Source organism: Enhydra lutris, unplaced genomic scaffold, assembly GCF_002288905.1.
Source record: "Enhydra lutris kenyoni isolate GAN:26980312 unplaced genomic scaffold, ASM228890v2 scaffoldscaffold40, whole genome shotgun sequence".
Classification (NCBI taxonomy): domain Eukaryota; kingdom Metazoa; phylum Chordata; class Mammalia; order Carnivora; family Mustelidae; genus Enhydra; species Enhydra lutris.
The window spans coordinates 13,033,434-13,060,364 of NW_019154124.1; the positions used below are offsets into that span (position 1 = coordinate 13,033,434).

At 32.2% G+C, this 26,931-nt stretch overlaps 1 protein-coding gene across 1 annotated transcript in view; it reads right to left on the reverse strand.

Annotated features, from left to right (window-relative positions):
- The window catches only part of LOC111155269 (semaphorin 3A), a 204,151-nt gene that overhangs the window by 76,553 nt on the left and 100,667 nt on the right, over positions 1–26,931 (reverse strand). The window contains exons 5-6 of the mRNA XM_022515394.1: positions 11,166–11,259; positions 2,020–2,139 (exon numbers count right to left, since the gene is read on the reverse strand). Coding sequence (XP_022371102.1) covers positions 2,020–2,139; positions 11,166–11,259 — 214 coding nt within the window. The remainder of the gene's footprint in view (positions 1–2,019; positions 2,140–11,165; positions 11,260–26,931) is intronic.

Consider the following 26,931-nt stretch of genomic DNA (forward strand, 5'->3'; position numbering starts at 1 on the left):
AATTTATTTATTTGATAGACAGAGATCACAAGTAGGCAGAGAGGCAGGCAGAGAGAGAGAAGGGGGGGAAGCAGGCTCCCTGCTGAGCAGAGAGTCCAATGCGAGGCTCAATCCCAGGACTCTGAGATCATGACCTGAGCCGAAGGCAGAGGCTTTAACCCACTGAGCCACCCAGGTGCCCCTATGAAAGATCTTATACATCATCTGCATTTAAGATACAAACAATGGGGAAGTGATGTCAAGCTCTCTGGAAACCTGGCAGAGCAAGAAACGAGGGAAGCTAAGAGAAGTGGCACTCTAAAGAGAAAGGGGTATTTAACAGTGAGAAATACTGCAAGAGATAGTATCCAAATGGACATACTAATTATAAAACAGGGTACAGAAAGTTATTTGTGTCTTTTGGAGAAGCAGCTCCCTGGGCTCAAACTCAGGTTTAAAGTGGCTAATGGTGCTGAAAATATTGAGGAAACAAGATCCTAACCAGACTATGGACTTAGACACACAGGGATTTTACATCATACCAGGATTAAAGGAAGAATTTGGATAGAATAGATGAGCAAGTTTTCAGGTCAGGGGAAGAAATCAGAGAAGGAGAGAGAGAAAGACAGCAAAGAAATGTATATTGGGTAAATTCATGATAAAACAATAACATTAAGAGCAAAGGCAGAGTGGTCAAACATGGAAGGTCAGAGGCACACCATTCACACTAATACATAAATAAGAGGATGATCAGAAATGTTGTAGGAGGGCAGAGAAGTTGGTTGAGGTAATTTGAAGTATGTTTTACATTTTGAATAGTCACTTTACAGTATGAAAATATATCAGAACAAAATTTATCACAGACAACTCATGGTCTTCTGAAGTTTCAGCAAGATTCCCAGAAGTATGATTTTTCTCTAACAAACCAATGAAAGAGAGAGGTGATAAAAGGAATTCTGGGTACCCCAAAAGGGCAGGAAAAACAAGTGTGGCAGAAGTTCAAAGAATGAGATATTCAAGCATCTTACTGAGAACATAGACGGACTCTAATCCATGAGCTCTATCCTTATTAATGAGGCAGGTGAAACCAGGTAAAAGTTCATAGATGGCAGATAGGGTCTGGACAGCTTTTTTTCATAAGACTAAAGACAGATATATATGGAGATAGTTAATAAGAAAAACATGACAATATTGTGGGGGTCATTATAAAAATCTTAATAAATGCGTGAGTAATAAAAAAAAATCGAACTCTACATAGAAGAATAGATTAGGATTACTAATATGAATGAAAATGTTATTTATTTTAGGCATATACATTATACATTTTGAACATTTGCTCCTCTATTAAATTTATTTATATACTAAAAAGAGAAAGGCAGTAAAAAATCTATTTGACCAAGTTGAAGCCAGTGCCTGAAGTTCAAGAAACTGGGTTCCTGCTCCAAGTCTTCCATTACTAGGTTACAGATAATCTTAGATAAAATATTGGTTTTATTTTTCTCACCTAAACAAACTGAGAGAAGATATTAAGAAGATCAAAAGACGGGGGGGGGGGAGATCAAAAAAGAATCAAATGAAATCATATAAAAATCCTCTGAAATTCTGAAAACATTTTCAACATAATGTTATTAACACTACAATCTGTTTAAGCGTTCAAGAATGCGTATGACGCTCTCAGGGCAATATGAGAGGTGTGGGGGAAAAAAATACTACATCATGAGATTTGTTGTGGTATCTGTGTAAGACAGGACCGGTAAGCCATTATCTGTTTCCATTGCCTCCCTTCCGCAGCTCTAGCCCAGATCTATTTCTTTCCACAGTTAACTACTGAGAAACTTCAATTCTGGCATGAAGCAAATATTTTCCTGAGTTTTTAATCTCGTTTTTCTCGTCTTCCCCTGTTTTCTCACACCCACAGTCATGAATCACCACCATGAGTTCAATTGCACACTAAGTCTCAAGTCACAAGGAAAGCTGTCCATGACAAGTACAGTTACACATGTTATGTAACATGCCTGGGCCCTGGCCCGCACCACCTACCATTGAGCCACCTGGAATCATGCTGCTCTGTCCTAATTGGATGGTGGTGCCCGAGAGTTCTGAAGATCGCAAAATCGCGCCCCATAAAATCAGCTGCAGTCCCAGAGTATAATTCTCCATCTGTGTTGTGACAAAATAAAAGCAGGTACACATCCTTTAATTAAATTAAGGAAAGAAAAAACACACAAAATAAGTTTCATGTAAAGACCCTAAGAGAAAGAGAAATGCTTTCTGCATCATTAAGCAGTTATTTACTTTTATCCTATGTCTTTCTTGAAAGTATTTTAGTAAATGCTCACTAAGTATCTGACTACTCATTAAGAACTTTGTAAAATGAAGTAAAATATGATTTCAGGGATATTACTAAAACATAACATTTATTCCTTTCCACGTTATGTGGACAAAAGAAAAAAGGTATACTATATTCATTACATTTTTATATGTGTAAAGCTATTGCACTTCTAATATCCTTATTAGGGTAAGATCCCACCATAAAATATTATTTATAGTTTTTAATGGGAATTAAGTTTTCACAATATATTTCCTTTTTAGTGGTATCTGAGTAAGATTTTGCAATACTTTAGAAAGGACTAATATTTTCCTCCCCAAAACTGTTTTCTTGCTTTTTTTTTTTTAATTTTATTATTATTTTTCAAGATTTTATTTATTTATTTGACAGAGTGAGAGAGCACAAGCAGGCAGAGCAGTAGAGGGAGAAGCAGAAGCAGGCTCCCCACCGAGCAGGAAGCCCGATGTGGGGCTCGATCCCAGGACCCTGGGATCATGACCTGAGCTGAAGGCAGTCGCTTACCCAACTGAGCCACCCAGGCACCCCCTGTTTTCTTGCTTTTTATTTTTGAATATATCAAATGGGAAAAATGTTCTAACTGACTATAAGTCATCACATAGTCTTATAAAAGAATTATGTCTGGCATCTGCCTGACTCAGTCAGGAGAACATGACTCTTGATTTCAGGGTCATGAATTCAAGCCCCATGTTGAGTGTAGAAATTTTACTTAAATAAGTACAAGTAAAAAATGTTAAAAAAGGAGAAAAGTCTGAAGAGGAGGAAATTTTCACAAATACAGGTCATAATCACCATAGTTAAAGATTCTACTGTGTTTCTTGATTCATTTCTACTTAAATTATTTAATATTTAATTAAACTAATATTTAATATTATTTAATTAATATTTAATTAAACTCTAACTCCAGGTCAGAGTTTAATAATGGAGGACTCACAGTGACCACGTTAAAAGGAAAAGGAAAAGGAAAAAGGGAGGAGAAAAAGAAGTTAATATTTACTGAATACCATTCTGTGTTTGCAGGGCAGCTAGGCAGTGACTTGACACTTTCAAATTATCTCATTTAGTTCTGTCAACAACCCCATGATGTAAATGTTATCCCTATTTTATAGCTCGAGAAACCCAAGGTTGCTCAGTTGATGACTAGGAAAGTAAGGGTGAAAGTTCAAGCTCAGGCCTGTTTAATCCCAATCCTCTTACACTAAACCATACCAGCTCTTAATAAACTGGAGGTTGTAAAAATTATATTTTCTTTCTTTTAAAGAAAAGTAGTCCTCTTATTTCATCCATGAAACACATTATTGCCTACTTACTGATAGTGAATTATCAGCAAAATGAAACAATTAAAAAATATAAATATAAAATTTTCCTCTAAATAATCTACCATAATGATAGTAAACTTAATATTATCTTGTTGGTCATTTGGGTTAAGTTAATGTTTCTGTATTCACTGATTTGAAAAATAATCAGAAAATAAAATAGGAGTAGATAAATTATAACTTAAACATTTGTATAACACTATCATTTCCAAAGGATTTTCATATTTATTAGATAAACTGAAAAAAAAACTTCCTGTGCATCTTTAAGCATAAATACCTTTGGGAAAGTCTTATTAACTGATTTCTCATGTGATATTCTTTGTTCATACCCTCACTTCTCACTTACAGATAAAGGTTTTATAATGAAAATAGACATTCTCAGTGATCCAACTCAATCAATTCCTTTGATAGGACCTGTGGTTCTCTAATGTGTCTGAATGCACCAACCTTTGGAGAATGTCCAAGGCAGTGGAGAAGAGCTAAGCAGAGTGAATCACTACACAACTCTAAGGTCTAGCTTGAAATATTAATAAAAATAAAAAGATACCTTTTCTTACAAATGAGTTTTAAGACAGTGATCATTTATTTTGGATTGCTGTGACTCAGGGCAAGTAAAAATAGCACTTTGACAATATAGTAAGTACAAAGTAGTACATAAATGAATGGTACTCTGTTACTCTAAATTGTCATGGTATTTTGGGATTCAAAAGCATCTTGTGTTCTCTTTACCTAATTAATTACCAAGTTCAAATTTGACCTGCTTTCATCATAATATGCTGCAATAACATTTTATCTGCCAAGGTAAAAAAAAAATAAACATTTTCTAAAAGCACAAAAATGCTATGAATAAGCTGTAAGTTTCAAAGGTACTTTGAAATATGTAAATTCCTACTGTCTCCTTAATTTTAACTTATTTTCAATCGCTGTAACACTTTTAGTAAGGTTGATATTATATCTTTTTATAAATAATTTATAAATATATGTAACAGATTTCTAAACTTCAGGTAAATTATTTTTCTTGATCTGTGTGAATAACAGGTCCCTAGTTAAAAATGTGTTGTAAAAGCAGCCTAAAATTTTAATACTAATTTCAAATATTTTAATGTTGCACATCTACCATAGGACGCCTTGAGTCCTCTTTACCTTGAAAAATCAAAAGTATTAAATTATTAGTTGAACCTCATTGCCCTCTCAATGACGCGTTAGGTTATGGAAATCAGGAAATGTGAAAAGAGAATCACGAAAAGAGACAACTGGACAATTTCATACCAGAGCGTAGTCAGACAGAACATGCCTAACAAGAGGTATAAACAGAAACAGAAGAGTAAAGAATGTCATTTTTTTTTTTTACTTCTCTGTGACATTTTTTACTATATAACTGGAAATTAGTAGACTTAGTCCCTTTCCTCTATTTCACCCAAACTTTTTTTTTTCTTGCTTTAGCATGAGTAAAATCCATAATTACACTTGTTATTACATATAAACTCTATGCAGCGGAGATTCGGAAATAACAAATCAACACCAAAAGCAACTATTATTTGGACACATATAAGTATTTGTTTCTCTTATTAATTTATATACTTGTTTTATAACTTATACTTTTTTCATTCATTTCCATATAAGCAAGGCAAAAATCAATATAAATGAAGACAAAAGCAGAAAGTTTGATTCTGCTTTTCTTTTGACAACAGATAAGTAGGTCATTTAGAGAGAGTTCTTCGGTAGGAAAGCTACTGATCAATTTATTACTGAAAACAGAATTAAAGAACTGACTTAGACACCAACGGAAGTTTTCAGTTTAGGCACTGGTTGTCTCCAATCATAAGAAATTCCCTCCCACCTGACTATTACTTTTAGCAAGAGTCAATGTGATTTTTGGGAGCTGTAGGGGCACCAGACGATTAAGTGGCCATGAAAGGTACATTCTCATATTGTCAATGCTCACTATCAGTAACTGTTTTTTATATGAGGCCTTAAACCAGACCTTCTGCAGAGGTATCTATAGGATTCTTATCAGGGATGAATGTTCCACAGAAATTGTAGGACATATTTGTTATTACACCCAAATGTACAGGTGATAGAATATCCTACTTTTGCATTCTCATAAGCAAATAAATTATAGTCAACTTAGAATGTGCTTTATTTAATATACTTATAAATTTCCATCATGGATTAAAGAGTTAGTACATTCTGTGACTATATAAAATGATCTAATGATAAGTGAGTATAAGAAATTTACTATATCTCAGTTGGCTTATTTTTGGAGAACAAATATGTTTAACAAAAAATGTCTACTTGTCAAACTTCTCTTGAAGTTCCTAGGTCATTTATGAAGTTATCAAATTATATGTTGATTCTTGGGCATAATGCTAATTTTCCGGTTTCCTGACCCTTAATATAAGTCTTCTTGAAAAATCTGAAGTATTAGGTAAATGTATCCTACAATGATTCAAATAGCATCATAGTTAAAATGCATACTTCTGGTTTTCTATATATACTAAGCTATAGTGAAAGAAAATATGACATTTGTCCAATTTTATTAAACTGATGGTATAAATATGTTCAAGGAATTGTTATATATATCAAAAAGTGGCTGTGGATACTCTGTCCAACAAAGTTTTTAGTCTCTTCACAACAGACACCACATAGCAAGTTTGATGACTCAAAAATAATACATCAGACCAAGAAAAATTAGTGCTGACAGATGTAACTAAGTATCTAAAAATTATCAAATATGAAGTTTGTATTTGAGTACTCTGCCATTCTTTCTTAACTGTAAGATTTCTAAACTATCTCTATGGAAAGCATTCTTTACTGAGGTGAACAAAGAGTTTAGTGAAATGCATTTCCACCATGGCAGAATTACCTGAGAAGCATGTGTTAAAAACAAAAGTTCATATGTACTTCTGGACTTTATGTTCACAGCTCAAAGGTTCACAGCTAAAAATGTGGCTTAGATCAGTTACTGTATTGGATTGCAATTCCTAAGAAGGGTGTGGTAAGAAGTAGAAGGTGAAAAAAAAAAAAACATTTCCTGATGAAATCACAGCATTACTAACACAGGTGTAACGTGTGACATGGATGTTGAGCAAAAATCAAACAAACCTAAGGACAAGCCATTATGTTGTTAACACCTTGAGTAAATTCCACTCACAGAGTAGAGGAGTAATTAGAAACAGAGAAAAATGATTTTATGTCTCTCTCTTGCACACAGATTATACACACTCTCACACAAACATGCACACGCATGCAGGGCATGGATGAAATCCATTTCTTGAGAATGGAAGGGTATGGGAATAATTTTACATTTTTACATCTATTGGGTATCTTCTCTGTACCAATAAATATAATATGCTGGCCTTCTTACTTATGTTATCCTTTTAAACTAACATTTTTTGAGTTTACATGTGCACATGGTACAAAATTAAAAATATAAAGTTAATAAGGTACCAAATCTCTCTCTCAGACTCCTTTATAGCAACCGCTGTTATTTTTTTTTTTCTTGGCTTCTACTTCTACATACATTCCAGAAATATGTTAAGTACCCAAACATGATATGTTATTAAATTATCTTAACTTTCACAACAAACTAGGGGAATCAGCATGGCCATGTCATTTTACGTATAAAGAAACTGAGGTTCAGGGAGGTTCAAATAATATTCTCAATAATAATTAATTAATTTAGGGAGTATCTCATGTGATCTAATACCAAGTAAGAGCATATTCTACTGTTAAATTATTTTTTTTTTCCTGAGGCAAGGCAGAATTCTATCTTGGGGAAATAGACCATAGCTAAAAGTCCTAGACTGCTGAAATAGATTTCAACAATATTACTAAGTGTTAGGTTATTTCTAAATTATTAGCACTACAATGCCTGGGGTACAAAACAATGAGGAAACAAAAATACTTTCAAGTTGACTACACCTTTCACATCATGAAAATGTGAGATGACAATTAGTGTGGAAAATATAAGATATTATTCTTGTGTCTAGACCTGGCATTTATTCTGAGTAGGGGAGAAATTATTTTTAATAAAGGATTTTTAAACAAAGTCATTACAATTAAAATATTTAAAGGTGGATGAAACAAGACATACTTAAAAATAAATACCAATAATTTCATACTGACAAAATGATTTTTATTAAGGGACATTTGAAAAACTAACCTTACTAAGGAGATTTATTTTGTAAAATTTTTAAATTTAAATTCAATTAGCCAAAACATAGTACACTAGTTGCAGATGTAGTGTTCCAAAATTCATCAGCAGTGTATAACACCCAGTGCTCATCATATCATGTGCCCACTTAATGTCCATCACTAGTTACCCCATGCCTCCATCCCCCTACCCTTCAGTGACCCTCAGTTTGTTTCCCAGAGTTAAGAGTCTGTCATGGTTTGTCTCCCTCTCTGATTTCTTCCCATTCGGTTTTCCCTCTCTTCCCTGATGGTCCTCTAAAAACTTAGGACATGTTATAGGATTTGGAGACTTAATTTAGTAGCTGTGCACTGCTCAAGAAAGAATCCATATTTTCTGCAGTCATCAGCTTAAAATCCCATGGCAATTTGTTTAAATTCCAGTTAGTTAACATACAGTGTACTATTAATTCCAGGAGTAGAATTTAGTGACTCATCACTTACATATAACACCAGTATTCCTAGTGCCCTCCTTATATCTGTGACTTATAATGATGTGTCAGTGTTGGTTCAACACTTAGAACAAATGTACCATATGGTGGAGGAAGTGGATAATGGGGAAGCCTATACGAGTGGGTGTGGGGGATATATATAATATCTCTGATAGCTTCTCCTTTTCCTGTGAACCAAAAACTGCTCTAAAAAGCAAAGTCTATTCAAAAAAATTAATGATAAAAAAACTATGGCATTTTGAAAAGTTATACTAAGCATTGATAAATTTCATTAATTTTTAAGCTGTCATCTGGATTGAAAGCTTATTAGTGGTTGAAACTGCTTAATAAGGGGCTGACTGATGATATAAAAAGTATCTGCTGTGAAGACTCCTCTAACCAGTTTATACATGGTTTGAATCAAACATGAAATTTTATTTCCCAGTATTGGGGAAGGAAACAGCCCAGAACTACCTTAAAAATTTCTCTTATGTGAAGAGATGAGGAAAATACATGCAAAATCTCTTGGGCACATAGGCTTTCCCAATAGCCATTCTCAAACATTCAATGCACAATCTGTATATTTCAGAGACACCTGTAATTCCTGTATGTAGAAGTTTGGGAAGTGCTATAGAGAGCACTTATGATAAAATAAAAACAAAAAAACAACTCTATCAAATGCTTTTTAAAACAGCATAAGAGAAAATGACAAGAAAAACTCAACAAAGGGAATTAAATGTACTACGAGAATAAGAATTTATAGCCTAGTTACAAAGAAAGAAGGTAACAAACTCAGTTCTTGAATTAAAATGATGTTGCAGATATTTTGAGGGATTTTACAAGGTCTAGTGTGACGTGTTCATTTTTTTGTATCTTGCTATCCAGCTGATTCAGAAATTAATTTATGTTGGCTTGAATAATTTTCCTTGTCAAGAAGCACCAAACACCTCTAAAAGTTACCCGATTATTTTACAGATTGGATAGGTGAAGTCTAGACTTGCATTTAAAAGCTGCCTTTTTTTTTTTTTTTTAAGCCACACATCCTTTTCTTGACTCATGAAACTTCCCTCATTCTCTTTTCCTTTTCACAAACTTATACAGCTTTTTCAAAGAAGTTCTAATATAAAACCCAAACTATGGAGTTTCATATTCTTTGTGGCCTTTGTGTGGTTGCATACCATATGAACTATGTAATACTTACTTGTCATCATCCTTTCTCAATGGAATATTAAAATAAATAATCAAGCAAATCCCCACTGAGAAACATACCACAAATTAAAGCTGCTTTAGGCATAATTTAACATACTGCTTTTTGAGGAATATCTATCTTTTTTTATTTTTTTATCCAGTATGCAATTTAAGTAAGTATAGGCTGCAAGTTTGAGCAAGGTAGAACTCCTCCCTTTTGTTTAAGACAACTTTCACATTTCTGTGTGTGCACTTAAGGAAGTCATCCACATGTAATCACTAGGCCATCTGTGAATAGGTAAATTATAAGTGTGCTGCATTCGCTGCATTCCTTCAGGTCTTAAACTTTTGTTAAAAAGCTCCATAAATGGATCAAATGGACTGAAATTGTCTACATCTGAAAAGCAATAGAGAAGATAATTCATGTTGTAATGTTCTTATTCTTAATAGAAAAGAGATCAGTGAAACAGTGGTAAAGTAAACACTAGAGAATACTGGAAAAATGTATCTTCATACTTAATGCTGTAGTCAGTATGACTAGAGTTCATTTTGTTAAGTAGAAAAAAGTTATTTTTAAAAACAAGAGATTGGCAAAACTGAACTTAGGACACCATCAAATAATAACCTATATTTCCTTTTTAAAAAAAATCTAGATTTCTTATGCAAAAGTCAATTAGAAATTTTATACTCCATAAGTTTCACTATTTTTTATTATCAAATAGTTATTTCCTACATTTTCTAGAAAAGAGGGAAAAAAAGAAAAGGAAATAAAAGTTATATAATCTCTAAATGATCATACAGAAAAATATATTCTGGAATAGAGTAATGACTCAGAATCTTTTGTGTTTTTCATTGTTGGTATGCCCAAAAGCTAAAAGAAAAGAAAAAAAGGATAATTGTTTAATGATGTATCACTTTTCGTGTGTTTATTTAACATAGTCTAAAGGTGATTAAAAGTATGTGGAAATAATTCTTTATCTTTCAATACAGATTAAAGTTTTCTCCTTCTGCTTGCTTCTATCTTCCTATTTCCAACCTTTAGAACTATGACTAAGCATTTCCTCCCCAGCTACATTGTTGAAGGAAAAAAAGAAGACAATCAGAAAAGAAGATGGTTATAAGAATGTGTAGAGGAAATACATTAAGTGTTTTTGTTACATTAAAAAAAAGAACTAAAGTTAAAAAACAAAGATGAATACAGAGGCCCTTCATTAACTCAAGTAACACAATAGGGTCTCTGCCAATTGTACAACCATTAAAACTGATTGTGCTGATTAAGTTGTCTAAATGTTGAGAGTATGACAAATCTTGTAATGACACTGAATAAGATAGACTGAGTATCATTCTTGCCTTCTGACTTGTCAAAATTCCCCCTGGAAACACCTCTTTCATAAACTGAAAACCAAAACCATTTTCTCTCAGAATATAAATTTTCAAGTTCTAGTGGGGATGTATACTGATTGAGCAGGCAATTTTAAAGACACTTATTAAACCACTTTGATTAAAAAGAATCACAAACTAGAGAGTGTAAAAACCAAAACAGCATTTAGTGTGTTTTCTTCATTTTCAAAATATTTGAAAATACCTCAACTGACATCCTCCTAAGATAGTTTGTGATTAATAATGGAAAGTCTTGATATATAAAAAGGAACAGCAATTTGGTTATTATCTATAGAAAATGCACTGTTTAACTGATTGTTGACTACGCACCTATTAAAAGAGATGCTGTCAGCAGTTTAGGGTCATACGGACTCTTCCCACGGCCATTTTCAAAATGTGACTCCTCCAGCTTAAAAATGTTATCCTGTAGAGAAGAAAACAAAGGGCTGAATATATTTATAAGAGGAAGTATGTTAACATACCTGTTAATCAGAGAGAGGTTGAATACTCATGTCCATCATCCAGGGATATTATTTGGTAAACTTTAGAGATGGCAAAATTACCTAAGGAAATTAAAACCAACTATTACTGCCAAAATATTCTTAGCTTGGTGATTTTTGTAACATTTAGCATGTTATAAGTAATAATGTATAAATGAACTCCAAGGAGTAAGACATGTCATAATAAGAATAGAGTGATCATCTTATCACAATAGTATGCCAAGCACAACCCTAATGGCTCTTGAAAGGAGAGAATTTCATATTTAAATGACTCTTTTTCTCCCTCCACAAAAAGGAAAAAAAAGCAATCCGCTATATTAGATCTAACAAAATACACTATTTTACTTTTCCCTATGGACCTTCCAGAAGGAAATGCTAAACAGCCACAGCAGTCACCTCCCCACTCTATCATTCCTACAACTTTCCTGTTTATATGCTTCTCAAGCATTTTCAAATTACTCAAATTAGAAGGTGGGAAATACCTGAAAACTATCTTTCTCAATTTCTGTAAATGTGAAATATCAAACCGGATGTTAGGGGAGGTAGGCCTGGAGGAATTGTCATCAGAACAACAGCACAGAGGTGACACATTTTTATCAGGGGAAAATCTGCTCAGCTGAGGCTCACGTACCCAGAAACTGGAGTGAACACCTGACTACCTGACTACAGAAATACACACAAGTACCAAGGTAGAAAGTATTCCAGAAAGCTCTGCAACAGAAGCCTTAAGAAGGAAATAGCTAACTCATGACAGAGACCCTGTTTTCAGAATGCATCAAGCTACTGAAAAGCAATGTCCATGTGAGAGCAGAGTAAATTGGGGGAAGGGGTCATTTCTAAGCACTCTTTTCAGAACCAAGTTCTCTGTGAATTAATTAGGTCAGAATATATATGCTTTTTCCAGTAGCACATTAACTTGTCCACAGACCGAAATAAAATAGCTTTTTTGGCAATTTCTCTACTATTCATATAAAGTATTTTCCATCTCCTTAGAATAATAAAGGGTGTTCATTTTATGGTCAATAAGGATCACTTTCTTTAACATTTAGTAATTCTGATGGAGCTAATGGCAGAGGTTCAAATTATGACTCTTAAAATTCATTTGAGTTAGGGAAGACGAGTGCAAAAGGAAGCAAACCAAAAGCATTCTCCATCTTTATTACTGTGAGTGAGAATTACTGACTTTATCCTTTGCTCGCAATGGTTCTGTATCGGTAATTAGCTATCCCAGGGCAATGATGGTCCTTCAGCTGAGTTCTGAAATTTACAGAGCACAGAAATTTATGAGGTTTCTCAGAACTGTGCTAAGTTGTAGTGGGAAGGGCAGTGAGTCAGAAGTCAGGCCCATTTGGGCCAAGGATTAGCTCTGGTTCTTTGGTCACCAATTAATCTCTCTGAACCTTAGGTCTTTAAAAGTCAATGCCAACAGGGTATTTAACTTCCCATGTTTATTATAAGGATTAAAGAACTGAAATAAAGCATTTTTAAAGCAGCACAATAAAAGATGAACACTATTTTTACTCTAATTCTGTTCACATAACCACTATAACAAAAGAATATGAAAATTTGACACATAGTGTTATCATTATTGTTGTAAACTTTCCTAGCATAATCTGAAATATAACTTTAAGACAGTTATGTAAGTAACTAAATTTTAAACTTGTTAACAAATACAAATTTATCATAGGTACTTGAATATTAAAATGATAATATGAAATGTGACATATGCCAACAAAAAGTACAGAAGAATCTCTTAAGTATTTAGATATATTTTGATAAAAATTAGGTAATAATCCAAAAGAAATTGCTCAGCAAAAGATATAGACTCTATTGCTACAAATCACAGAAACTTACTAGAATTTGCATAGGTGATTATCTCTCATAATAAGCAGAGAGAAGTGATGATGTGGTTGAAAATATTGTTTTCAGTATTATTACAAATTTCTTGTCCTTATAAGATATTTTGCAAAACTGACAAAAAATAGAGGAGTTACCCACCAAATATGAGACATTTGATGTCTGGGAACTTGTGTCCAAGTTAATAAGACAATGTCAAGGTAGATAAGTTCTCCCAACCTCATGTTTAATATTTGATTTACAAAGTCAAGGATTAAACTTAAAAGCAGAGAGGTTAAGCATGGCAGTTATGGTTCAAGAGAAGATGAAAAACTACCCTTTGTCATGGTGTCAGATAATGTGTTCAAAGCTGGCCTTTTTGTTTCTGCATTTCCCTTTAAACGTAACTCTTACCCAAATTTCTGGGTAATTCTATATTCTTATATAACTCTACTAAAGAGTAAAGCATTGAATTTCCTTTTCAGCCTACTAATAAGAGAGCCTGGAATAAACATAAATTGATTCCTGAATAGGGACTTAAAAGACATTTCTTACATATGAATGTTTACAGTGTAAAATTTATACCCATTACATACCGTAATGGGGTGCAAAGGTGTTGATATCAGACAGAACTATTATCCCTGGCTCTGCCTTATTAATTCTGGGCCTCAGGGAATTCCTAAATCCTTCTGAAACTCAAATTAGTAATTTCTAAAAAAAAAAAACCCATTAATTTCATTTTTGCATTGTTAATAGTTGCTACGGTAAAATCATTCTTTCCCATATTGATCGGTATCTCTTGTGCCACAGTAGAAATGCCTGCCTGTATTTTCATCAGTGGAAATTAGGAGAGGTGTTTAAAATATTTCTAAATCCCATGGACTCCCAAAAATGCACTGAACATTTTTCTTACCTATAGCTAGACCACAGTCTAGTTCAAAAGCTTTCCTGAACAATATCACTAATTATAGTCTGTGTAAAATTTCACAACTAAAAGAGACTATCCTTTTAATATATCTGATAAATTCAATGTGATTGATATAAAGAAACACCTACATTGTTGTTCTTGTTATCTTGTGAGCAAGACCTATTAGATGTGTAAAAATATTAACCCATTGTGAAAAAAAAAAAACAGAACAAAACAAGTGTATTAATATAACTGAATAATAACATCCTATGTTGTCATATGTAACATATCACATAGACAACCTTCTGGCTGGGCTTAGAGGCCTTTTGAAATCTGATTGTTACTCAATAATTTTCTGTTTTAGTGTTAAATAGATCACATGTGCAAGTAATAAGACCAGAAATCCTAAGACCAATGTACACAATTAAACTTCATAGCTTTCTATGTCTTAGTTGGGTTGAAATAATATTCATTTTTAGAAATCCATGAACAAAAATCTAGCTGCATGGATTCTAATTGCTTTAGCAGATACTGTGAGCATATCATATAAGTTATTGAGCCATATTTTATTACATGATTGCATCAGTTTTCAGCAACTATTTTTAGCTTTCAAGACCACTCTTTCCCCTTTGTCTTTTGGATTTCCTGAATGTTATTAGACTGTGGTGAGGTAAGGCATTAGAGGAAATAATAACTGTGCTAATGTCTAATCCAAAGTCTTATAAATTAGAAACGATTGGTGACATCATGGCAATAAATTTCCTAAATCTCAATCTTCCACAAGTAATAAATTTAGGTAACAAAGTTGTAATTTCAGTTGTGTTATTTAATGATTAAAACATAAATGATGTTTGTAAAAAGAAAGAAAAAAGAGAAAATCCTACATATATATAATAGAATGACCATTTTGGCTGGGAAACCAAATAAAATTAAGTCAAACCGATACATGGACAGTATTTAAAAATGTGTATTATTCTTTTTTTTTTTTTTTCAAATTGCTCTTTCTCCTCTCTTACTTCACAAGACACACCTTATTTGCCAGTTATATTGAATTATCAAGTATTCCCTGGTCACACTATGTTTTTTTCTCATCTCTGTTTGAAACCTCTTTCTTCTCTCCTCACCTTTCTTCATCCCTCAACCCCAGGTTGAACTTCTTTTCCTTTAAGAGTAAATTAAAAAGTCTCTTCCTAGCAGAAGTCTTAAGAGATTGCTTCAGATATAATTTATTAGCTTTCTTTGTGCATATCCCAATTAACAATACTACAAGGCAATGACTATACTGGCTTCAGCAAAGATGGGATGTAATAGGATCTCACAGGAAATACTGTGGCATACTCTATTTTGCCCAAAGGAGACTGCTTTTGTGGATCAAATTCATCTGGAATTTACTTTTTCCTAAAAAGGTGACTAGATCTATGTTGCATAATATTATAGCCATGAGCCACATGCAGCTATTTAATTAATTAAAACTAAAGATTCCATGCCTCAGTTACACTAGCTACATTTCAAGTGCTCAACAGTCCCATGAGAATTGTGAATACAGGCCTGCATAGGTACAGACATTTCCATTGTCACAGAAGCTCTATTGGACAATGCAGCTCTAGATCCTAAATCCCAGTCTCTGAACAGTAAAGAATAAAACTGGAAAATCAGGAAGGCCTCCAAGAAAAGAAGATTTGTCATCACATCACAGTCATAGTAAAAAATAATAATAATAATAATAAATAAAAAATAAATAGAAAAGCCATTAAATCTACAAGTAGGGAATTATACCAAAAAAAACACTTATTTTTATTAACCAGGGTTATACTAAATACATTTTAACGGCAGTACAGATGAATAAATACATGTCCCAAATAGTCGGGTATGTCATTCTTCTTCCATTTGAATCATTTTTCTCTAATGTACACATTTTACTCATTATTTAAAGTTTAGGTCATGATATGCAATCCATTAAATGGTCATTGATTTTCCCCAGCAGAAAAAAATAATTTCTCCCTGGAATTTGCAGAGCAGTCTATTCATACCCTCTTAGTGTCATCTGTTACCTTTAACTTTGATATTCCATGATGCATATGTTCTTTTTTTCCCCTATTAAATTATTTTGAGTTGAGGGAAAGAATCTTATTTGCTATGTATTTTTTTAAAATACTAAAATAGAATTGAGTTAAAGCTCAATGAAAGAATGAGTGAATAAATGAGTGTGTGACTGAGTCAAAGAGGCTTTATAGAAAAACTATATAACAGGAAAAGAAAGGACATAAGCCCCAGACTCAAGTGGCTAATGATTTAAGGATACGACCCAGATGAACACAATTGTGTGTTAGAGGCAGACTATAAAATTTAAATATTAAAGCGAGTTTTAAAGTTTGTTTTAGGAAATATCACACTCTTTGACTTTTCTGTATTATTGTGTTATTATTATTGATACTTGTTACACATTTCAAATATGGGATTATTCTTACATAAATGATAAAAAATAAAACCTAGTCAAAAAGAGTATAACCATACAGTCTTTTTGTTTTTACACGCCGTTTCTCTTTAATAATTTTCACTGGGCCTTATTAATAAATACTACACTCTTATTAGAGACATCTTCATTGAGGGTAAAATTACCAGAATGTTCCTTTGTAGAACTTCAAGAATCTTTCTGACCAATGAAACTCTCTCCTGTGTACCCTATCACTCCAGTGTAACTGTTCCACTTCACCATTTTGTACTCAACAGAACTTACACCAAGTATCTCCCGGATATAAGCAAACTAGAGGAGCTGTTGGGCTTGCCAAATGTAATTTTCTACTTATAAAATACATAAATTTCCTACTGGCATTTCATTTTTATATTTTAGAAAGTTTTATGAAGCACTAATATAAAAATTAATATGATAAATACATAGTGATCTGTGATTAAGAAATTTATTTGAAATGTGAAGGTACAAGAAATAAAAAAAATACATAACAGTAGCACATTATATGCATACAATATTACATGACTATAAAGCTATTTGGTGGTTATTTCACTTAACAATGAGCATACACTATCAATGTGTCTTAGTACTTCAAGTAAATTATTTCACTTTAATCTTCAAATGCTTCTATTATTATACCAGCTTTACAGTTGAGAAACAGACATTTACATAAAATACCCAAAGTCATAAAGCTGATTAGTGGCAGAATAAGAATTTGATAGCAGAACTCTTTCCAAATTGATGTTTTTAACCACTGTATTTAAAAAAATGGGTTTACCACACATAGTATGTTAGAGGTACCCTAAAATGTAGAAACTGGAAGCCACAGGAGTTCAAAATGGGGTTAATTTTCTGTTTCAGCATAGGAAAAAAGGCTTTATTTGATTTCACACTTGAAAGATGTATTTTGGTGAGAGAGGAGTGTATCTGTGAGCATACATGTGCGTGTATGTGTGTGCATTGGTTGTGGGTGCAGAGGGTCAGAGGAGCTCATCGAGGGCAGAGGAGGAAGGGAGACAGATTATTCTATCCAGGGGAAACAGCATGAATAAAATCCACTCAAAAATAAATTCATATCTGATAAATAACAAAGTCGAACTTAGACAATGAAGGATATATGCATACATTAAGAGATAAGGCTAAAAAATATATTTGGAATCCAACTGGGGAAAGTTTTCTGTGCCAAAATAAGCACTTTATATTCAGAAGGTGTCAGTGACACAGTGATAATTTTCGCGGTAGAACAATAGCATCAAGGAGGGGCAATATTATGATGAATCGGGCAGTGATGTGCAGGATGATTGAGAGACATCCCTGCCTGGTGGCAGGAAAAGAACCACTGCCATAGTCGGGGAGGGGAGAATTAGGTGTTTTTACACATTTTAGCAGTTTAGAGTATTTTTGTATGCTGTTATGTCGTGTCTTGGTCAAGTTATTTGGTCAAGCTTCTTTGTAGCTCACATTTTTTTAACTTCTTTTGCAACAGAACCCCCTTGCATTTTCCAGCAAAGCTATGGATTCTTTCCTCAAGAAAACTGAAGCTAAGCATATACCTGCTTTATAAGCAGTCTTTAGGGATTAATGACTTTATGTGGTAGTCACATTAAGAGTTTCCAAATCAGTTATTTTATAAAGACCTTTCTATTTCGAACATGGTGTGATTTTATTATCCTACCACTCTGAACTTGGACATTTGCTTCTGGCTCTTTGTCCATTCTCCATGAGCATAACGCAGGTATAAAACCATTGTAAAAAACCATTTTCTTTTTCATTCTGTATGTACTGTTACTTGGAATTCATTTATTTTTATAAATTCGGCTTCTGAACTTTAGTCCCAATTCTTGTGCTATTCTAATCCTTCAAACTTAGTTTCCTGGCCTGTTTGAACCTTCTTATTTTCCATAGTGATTTCAAAGTTGAGAACTATTAAAAGTCCTTGGTTCTTCAAAAGAATATAAGACCAATAACAAACAATAAACTTCATAAAAGCTAGTCTGTCAAAAAGAGTTATTTAACAACGTACATTGAAGAAGATATAAAAGAAATGTAACCCTGGTCTCTGTTACTGAATGTTATATGAATAAAGCAAATATGATTGGTTGCTATGATTATAATATATTAGTTCTGCTTTAGATTTAACTATGACTTCAGCCATATTATATATACATTAGATATATAATATATATATGTATATATACATATATATACACATTAGAATTGTATCTTTCTCTGCAATAAAATAAAACATCACTGAAAATAAATGACTATTAACTGGAATATAAAGCAAAAGCAAACAAGCAAAGAGAAAACCTCAGTGAAAGTAATTCAGAATTAAAACACATTGTTATGCCTTCTTTTCATATTAATTGTTTAGAGTAGTTTTTTGTTTTGTTTTGTTTTGTTTTTGAGAAAGAACATGTATATGCGGTGAAGGGGAGGGGCAAAAAGAGAGGGAGCAGGAAAGAATCTTAAGTAGGCTCCATGTCCAGTGCAGAGCCCGATATGGGGCTCGATTTCCCACCCCAGAGATCAGGACCTAAACCAAAATCAAGAGTCAGACTTTAAGTGATTGAGCCACCCAGATGCCCCTTGTTTTGAGTAGTTTTAGATGTATAAGAACTATAATATTTGGTTTTGAATCCAAAATGTAGTCATTTGATGCTAAAATACTTAGTAGTAATTGTTATTATACTTATTCAATAACTACCACTACTTTTTTGATATATACACCTGGAAAGAGCATTTTCCTCAGGAAGTAAAGCTACAAAATCAACTGTATAACTGTTATAACAAAAATAAATTCTATCTATTAAATAACAATATGTCCATTATATAAAATATTGTCCAGTTTTTCATGATCTATGATCATTCTCTAGATAAGAAGACTTTTTTATTGGCTATAATTTCTGTTCCTGAGAAATTCTTAGGTTCCAAAACAGAAAGAAAGATAACAACATCAGGGTAGACAACATTTCCATTAAGTTTATCTACAGATTAAACCTAAATAGGGATTGTTGGCTCCTAGCCCCACTGATTTCAATGTCTATCGTGTGTTCAAGCACTACTTTTGTACAGGAGAAATCTTACCTCTGAAATTGGTCTCCAGAAATCATATGGCTTTACTGTGATCCAGAAAATTCCTGTCATTTGTATTTTAAGGTAGATGTGATAAAATATTGTTTATGGATTATGAAATCTGAATGTTATGACTTGTGCTTATTACTGATCTCTTTGAAATACCAATATTCCTTTAAATGGAAATAATCTACAGATTTGCCTCAAGGATTAAATGAAATATATTTTGTTTTAACATAGAGAAGCATATTTAAAACATACAGAAATCTAGTTAATTATAAATTTAATTAACATAAATATATTATGAATGATACATCTTTGGTATGATAGCATGCTGATAACTCATTTTCCATGATAACAATAGCTAATATCTGTTAAGCCACTATTAGCCAAGCACAATCTTCTAAGTCCTTTGTAGGTATTATTTTTCACCCTCAAAATATCCCTTGAGATTGCAGAGTTGTGAAATACAGTGTTGAAATATCCTAATTTTGTAGATGGAGTAAAAAAGAGAAAAAGTACCTCACCTAAGGTCACATTACTAGTATATATTGAGCCAGGTAGCCAATTTCTAAAATCAAGTATAGCTGGAGAACTTATAAAAACCTAATTTTTTTGGTACTTGATTTGCACAACCATGTTACTTCATGAGTACACATCATAAATAAAATGTTGTCATAATATCTCTTAACTCAACTCTGCATTCCCCGTAGTTCACATGTTAGACCTTGAGTTAATCTAAACTGAATTGATCATGACAGATAAAATTGTATTTAATACAGTCCTTGCATTATACTATTAATATAGTAAAGATAAGTAGAAGGAATTAACATATTTCTAACCTTATTTGCAAAAAAAATATGAAATTGCTTTGTTCCCAAGTTTGCGAAAAATTAGTATCACTTTATCTTCGTAACAATATACAGCCCTTACAGCTGGATTAAATAGGATTTGCCTTCTAAATTTAAGGAACCTGAATTTATCTGGGTTCCTCAAACAAACAGTGACATAATTCATCTGCTTTCTGTCATCATTAAAATTAATGATATAAACCAAGGAAAACAGAAAGCATATGTGTTCATACTTCATGCAGATTATGTTTTAAATAGGAGCTTAATTTGAGTTTATGCAGATAACACATACCTGTCATAGTATAATTATTCAGCTACAAATGCCTGTTAACTCCCAAGGTATGTAACAATGAAAGGAAAAATTCTATGTTGGCTAGAATGAGAAATTCCAGAACATGAACAATTCACTCCACGGTGCTTTACCCCAGTGAGACCTGATAAAGTAAGTTCAACCAAAGAGCAAATCATTGCCCCCACCCCCAACAATAAAATAGTGGAAGAATTAAATTGATCTTTCTTTCCATGTGCATTTTAAGTCTTCCATGTTCAAAGCATAGTTACTTTTTTATTTGCTATCTTATCGTTTCATAAAGCACCAGAATTTGTTTATCCTAAATCGTGAAAGAAGAGCTATTACTTTTTAACAGGTCCTTTCATAAATGTGTTTGTCACATCCGTGATTAGATACCACTGGGAATTTTTATCAACTTAAATGCAAATATGTCAACAGAAAGAAACATATGTACTGTAAGAAGTATTGACATCTACTCATATAGATTCTTTACATTTCAAGATTGTTTCAAAGATACTATCTGGGAAATAATGAGGCCAATAGAAGTAACATTTTATTTATACCAAGATATGTTTAAGTGAAACTTGGTCATTTAAGTATTGGCATAATCATATGTTTTCTTTTAGCAAATTAGGAAATATTTAAATATTTATTATTTTGGCAGAGGTTTTGTAGGAGAGAATACTTACTATGAATTCATCGTGAGAATATAAGTTTTAGAGAATAATATGGGAATTAGAAAGAGCCTCAAAAATGTCCACACACTTTATTTTAATTTTGGAAAAATATACAAATGCAAAGAAAGAAAAAGAAAAAATTAAAACAAGATTAAGTTCACCATGTAATTTAGAATACTGAAAAAAAAGTTAAATACCAATACAAAAGGAGTGGTAAATTATGTCATACCTACATAACTGACTACAATACAGGCATTACAATAGATGTGTCTACCAATTATGTTATAATACCTAAAATTAATACCTATGAAAACATTGTTGAAGCAATAATGCAATAATTATGTAAGGTGCATGAAAAAAAACTGAAGGAAATTCATTATAATATTAAATCTCTAGCTTATGTTATTTGCTTATTTTTTCTATTTATATTGTTTTTCTCTTAGTATTTTATGCAATAATCATGTAGCTCATATATTTTAAAAAAATGGGGTCTCTTTATCTTATTATCTAAGCAAATCTCCAAAAACATAGCACATGGCCCAAATGAGGCCAGGAAACATGCTTTATTTGCTGGCACAAGGTTTTGAAATCTTGAATTTGAATGCCTTTTTCTAAGACTTAGGACTTCTCATGAGACAATCCATTTCCACTGTTCCCTATGGTTTTGTGTTTCCTTCTTCATCTTTTTATGTCACCTGTATAGCCACCATAGGTACTTGAGTTTGCAACCCCTATAAAGTATTATAACTTAACTGAATCACCAAAAATACAATGCATTTATATCTACTAGTCCCCATTTTTCAGATTTACTTCATATGACAAAGTCCTCAGAAGGAATGTGGTCATGCTCACATATTTCATGATAGAAGTACTCCAAGGTTTAGCAATTAATCATGGTTAAACATAGAAGTTAATGGGAACTTCAAAGTGATGTGAAACTCTGTCATAGCATCATAAATTTCCATAGTTTTTTGCTTATTCTTTTTATATAACTAAGTTGATCTATATACATACTGCTCTTCACAATGTCTCTTATTTAAAAAATGGACTGTTCCAAGTATTTACACCTAAATTAATTATCCAGAATCCTTTAGAGTTGAGCTTTAAGATTGTATAGTTAACTACTGAAAAATACAAGCACAGCAGTCCTCACAGAAGTACCCAGACATTGGTGACTTCTTTTGCTTTCAAATTAATGACCATAGAGACATTCTGTATCATATGTTGAGCTGACTTTGGGGTCATTATTTCTAATCTATTACAGTAAAAATATGAATTATTTAGAAATGAATCTAACTGGTAGAAGTAGTTTCTGCCTAAGCCAGATTTCTTTGTTATCAAATAAACAATAATAATTATATAATCTGGAATAAATCAAGGATTTTTATTTGGTTTATTAAATACAATGTTTGATGTTGACAATTAAACTCTACATCTAAAAGTACCATTCACATGGACTGGAAATTTATATCATTCTAAATGACATTTTCAATTACAAAAAAAATGAATCTTTATTATTAATAATTTTAAGAGCATTTGAAAGCTCAATTAATATCTTGCTCAGCTTATTCATGGTATTTATTTTTCTTAAAAAATGTACTTTACTCCTTGTCATTAAAAAATTTAAAGTTTTAGGGGTGGGGAGAATATTAACACACAACAACTGAAAGTAGTAAAAATTAATTACCTTAAGTTATGACATATATTCCTACATATTTTGTTTTATGCAAATTCAAAATAAAGAGATAATTTAAATAAGTTGAATAGAGAATGCACATGACATACTTTGAAGAGTAACTCAACTTGGACAATGGACAGATGTTAGAATAAAAGAAAAGAAAAATTTAGCAAAACTGTGTTCTGTCTAGGCACTGGTAAATTAAAAAACAAAACTGTCACTATCTACCCAAGTCTATGTTTGATCAAAGGTGATGGGTAATACACATAATTACAATCAGAAAACCCCTAAATAAAATGTATCTAATGGAGAAACTGAAATAAAACATGCAAATATAAAAAAGTTATGTTGGACTACTGAGTATGTTTATACATGCACTATAGTTGTAAATATGCATGCATATATGTACATATACATACATATATATTATATATATTTGACCTCATATATATGTTACATATAAACATGTGTACAACTTAATATATTTTAAAATCTTAAGTATGAGAGTGGGTTTACAAATATTTTAAGATATAGATACCCACAGACTATAATGTATGTTAAAGGTTAAGAAAACAGACTTTTTAAAAATTATAATACTGACTAAAGTGTCCCTATTTTTTTCTGCCTTCTGCCTTTTTTTTAATTTGTTTCTCTCTAATGCAATGGTGGACAAGATTGAAGATGACTTGCCTCATGGTGGCAAAAGAAAAATACCTTTTTTAAAAAGATTTTATTTATTTATTCACGAGAGACAGAGAGAGAGAGAGAGAGAGAGGCAGAGGGAGAAGGAGGCTCCCTGTGGAACAGGGAGTCAGATGTGGGACTCAGTCCCAGGACCCCAGAATCATGACCTGTGCTGAAGGCAGACAATTACCTGACTGAGCCACCCAGGTGCACAGAAGAAAAATTACTTAAAAAAAAAAAAAAAGATTCTATCTTTGGGGTAGCTTTTTAGTTTGCTTTGTAGTTTTGCCTTAATTCTGCTCCCTTTACCAGTATGTTATCATCGGCTTCATCAGTCATGCCACTGTTGTGTGCTAGCACATTCACAGGCAAGTTAACACTTTTCAAAGAGCAGACTATATTATATATGTTTCATTCATTTTCAAATGGTGAATTATTTATCTGTGCTGCATTTTAGCTACAAAGCTAAAAAACATGGATAAGCGGCAGGAAGTGGGAAGTGGAGAGCTCAAAATGATAACAAAAGAATGGGAAGGATAATGAAAAAGACAGTGAATATACTGTGGAGTAGTAAATACTGAGGAATTTAGGTGATATTGAATATTATTACCATCACTGAAGAATCCTATAATGCTAAATAAAGCAATTGTGTTTGCAAAAGAAATAGATTTTTATGATCTTGCATAAAAATGCTATTCTTTAATTTCAAAAGAAATGGTACAATTACATTACCTTGTAAAAATTTCGTCCAGAGGTCCTTTACAAAGGATGACCAAGAAAATCTAAAAGCATCTTGAACATAGAAAATCTAGGCAAAGTTTATAATACAATTAGTTTTGAGCTCAAGCTCATACCTGTATGAATCCATTATTACTTCTAACTCACAAAAAATTTCAGCCTAAAATCTGCACATGGATAGAAAAACTAAATTTTGAGTTTGTGGCATTACTAAAACATTGCAGGTATCATGCTCTCAGAGCAATACCTACAATAGTACATAGTCAAATGTTGTCCAAATTTTACAGGATCATTTAAATAACATACAATGCCAATTGCTAGAGCCATTCATTACTGTGCCATCTAAGTTATAATAAAAAATAGTTTTTACCCTCAAAATCTGATATTAGAATTGAACAGCTGGATATTTCTCTTCATAGAAATACAAAAAATATTTTTAAAAAACATAGATTGCCAAAATGCAAAGGAGGTCCAAATTTGATTGAAAACTGATCACTTAAATTATTTTAGATAATCAGATAATTAGATAAACTAATTTCTGATAAATAATATTTTCTATCTTTAAATTTATATTAAAGGGCAATAAATTATGAGCAACTTACGAGAATTTGTAGTATATATTTACTAATATTGGTTAACAGTTAAATACAAATACACTTAATTAAATAATAATTTGAGACCATATATCTTTAAAAATATGACTAATTTTTTAAAATTGCATATAATAAATGTAAATAAAACCAAAATGATGACTGACTCAAATAAAGGATAACTAGGGCTTTTAGGTAGTTTAGATTTATTAATACCACTATTTGACATAGTCCATCAAAATTAATAAAATCGCTAAAGTTCAGAGAGAATGAGTAATTATTCAGTATCTCTTAGAATCTCCAGCAAATAATCCTGCCTCTTTCCATGGTAACCTTTGTGGATTACTATTACAACATGTATTCCTAAATCCACAGCTAATTCTATAAAGGCATTATTCTTTATACAATACAAGCTACATCTCAAGTGTCATTATAATTACGTTTAGTTTTGTTGACCTGCTTCAAGTCCAGATTTCTGCTTGGCTGGGCATCAGTGATCATACAAGTGGTGGGTGTGTGGCAGGCTCAGAAGCACCAACCATGTCAATGAAATTTCAGCTGTTGTATGTTCATTAGCTTGATTTTTGAGTCTGGTTTAATTTTGTAAAATTACTTATGGTTTTGCTACAGTTCTCTTATTTCTTTACCTCTTTCAAATCACTGTTAATTATTTTCATAATTATGCTGTAAAAAAATAGATTGTAAAAACCAGAAAAGTTACTTCGTGGCTGTTTTTTCCAAATAGTCTTCAAAATTACTGCTCATTTTTTGAGTAAGTGACTAAGTAGTTATCAACTAAAATAATACATACACTTTATGTGAAAGCAATTTTAAAATTAGGATAATGAAATAACATAGCAGGGAAATCAGGTCTAACTAATGAACTGTGATTCTGTACATGTTGCTTTATAAATTTCCATTCAAAAACATTTGAAAACAAGATCAATCAGCTCTCTGCATAGGTGGATTTAGAATTGAGAATAAATATATAAAAAGGTAGGCAAAACTGCTTATGACATGCTGTGATTATTCCAATTTCCCATAAATCATAAAATAATCCCCTATACTTGTTCTGTTTAGAAGGTCTCATAACTTATTTGAAATAATAAGGATGGGGGATAAAATTCATTTAGATTACTAAATGGTTAGCAATATAAATGTTGTTGCTCTATGTGGTATTACAAAAAGTTTTCCCCAAATAGGCAAAACAAACACTTTCTTTGGAAAGCTACTTAATGTTGTGGTCTTAAAAGAAAAAAAAAAAAAAAAGGAATTCAAGCTTAGTCTCCTGTTATTTAAGTTCTTGCACCCAGATACGGTATGTATTAGAAATCTAGCTCTCTCTACTCGAAGACACTCAAATTTTGCTAAAGTCAATGCAGTACACATAAGGCAAAATTAAAAATCAGGCAGCTCTCCAGTACCTTAATAAAAAGGCACAACATCCACTTCCCTCAAATATCCTAATGTGTAAGTCAAAATTTCTGAACATGAGCACAATAAGTAAGGATCTGTTCTCAACAGCCAGTGAATTATTTTTTATTTTTTTGTAGTTTTTATTTAAATTCGGTAGTTAACATACAGTGTACTATTAGTTTCAAGTGTAGAATTTAGTGATTCATCATTTAACATATAAGTGAATTATTTGTCTTTATATATATATACTGTCCGATGTTCTGAAAACTGACTTGTAAGCTGTTATTCATTGTCAAGGATAATGCCATTACGAAAAGTAAAGTTACAGTATGCTGAAATCTGAAAATGCCTATGTAATATGATGCCTGACAATGTGGGATTC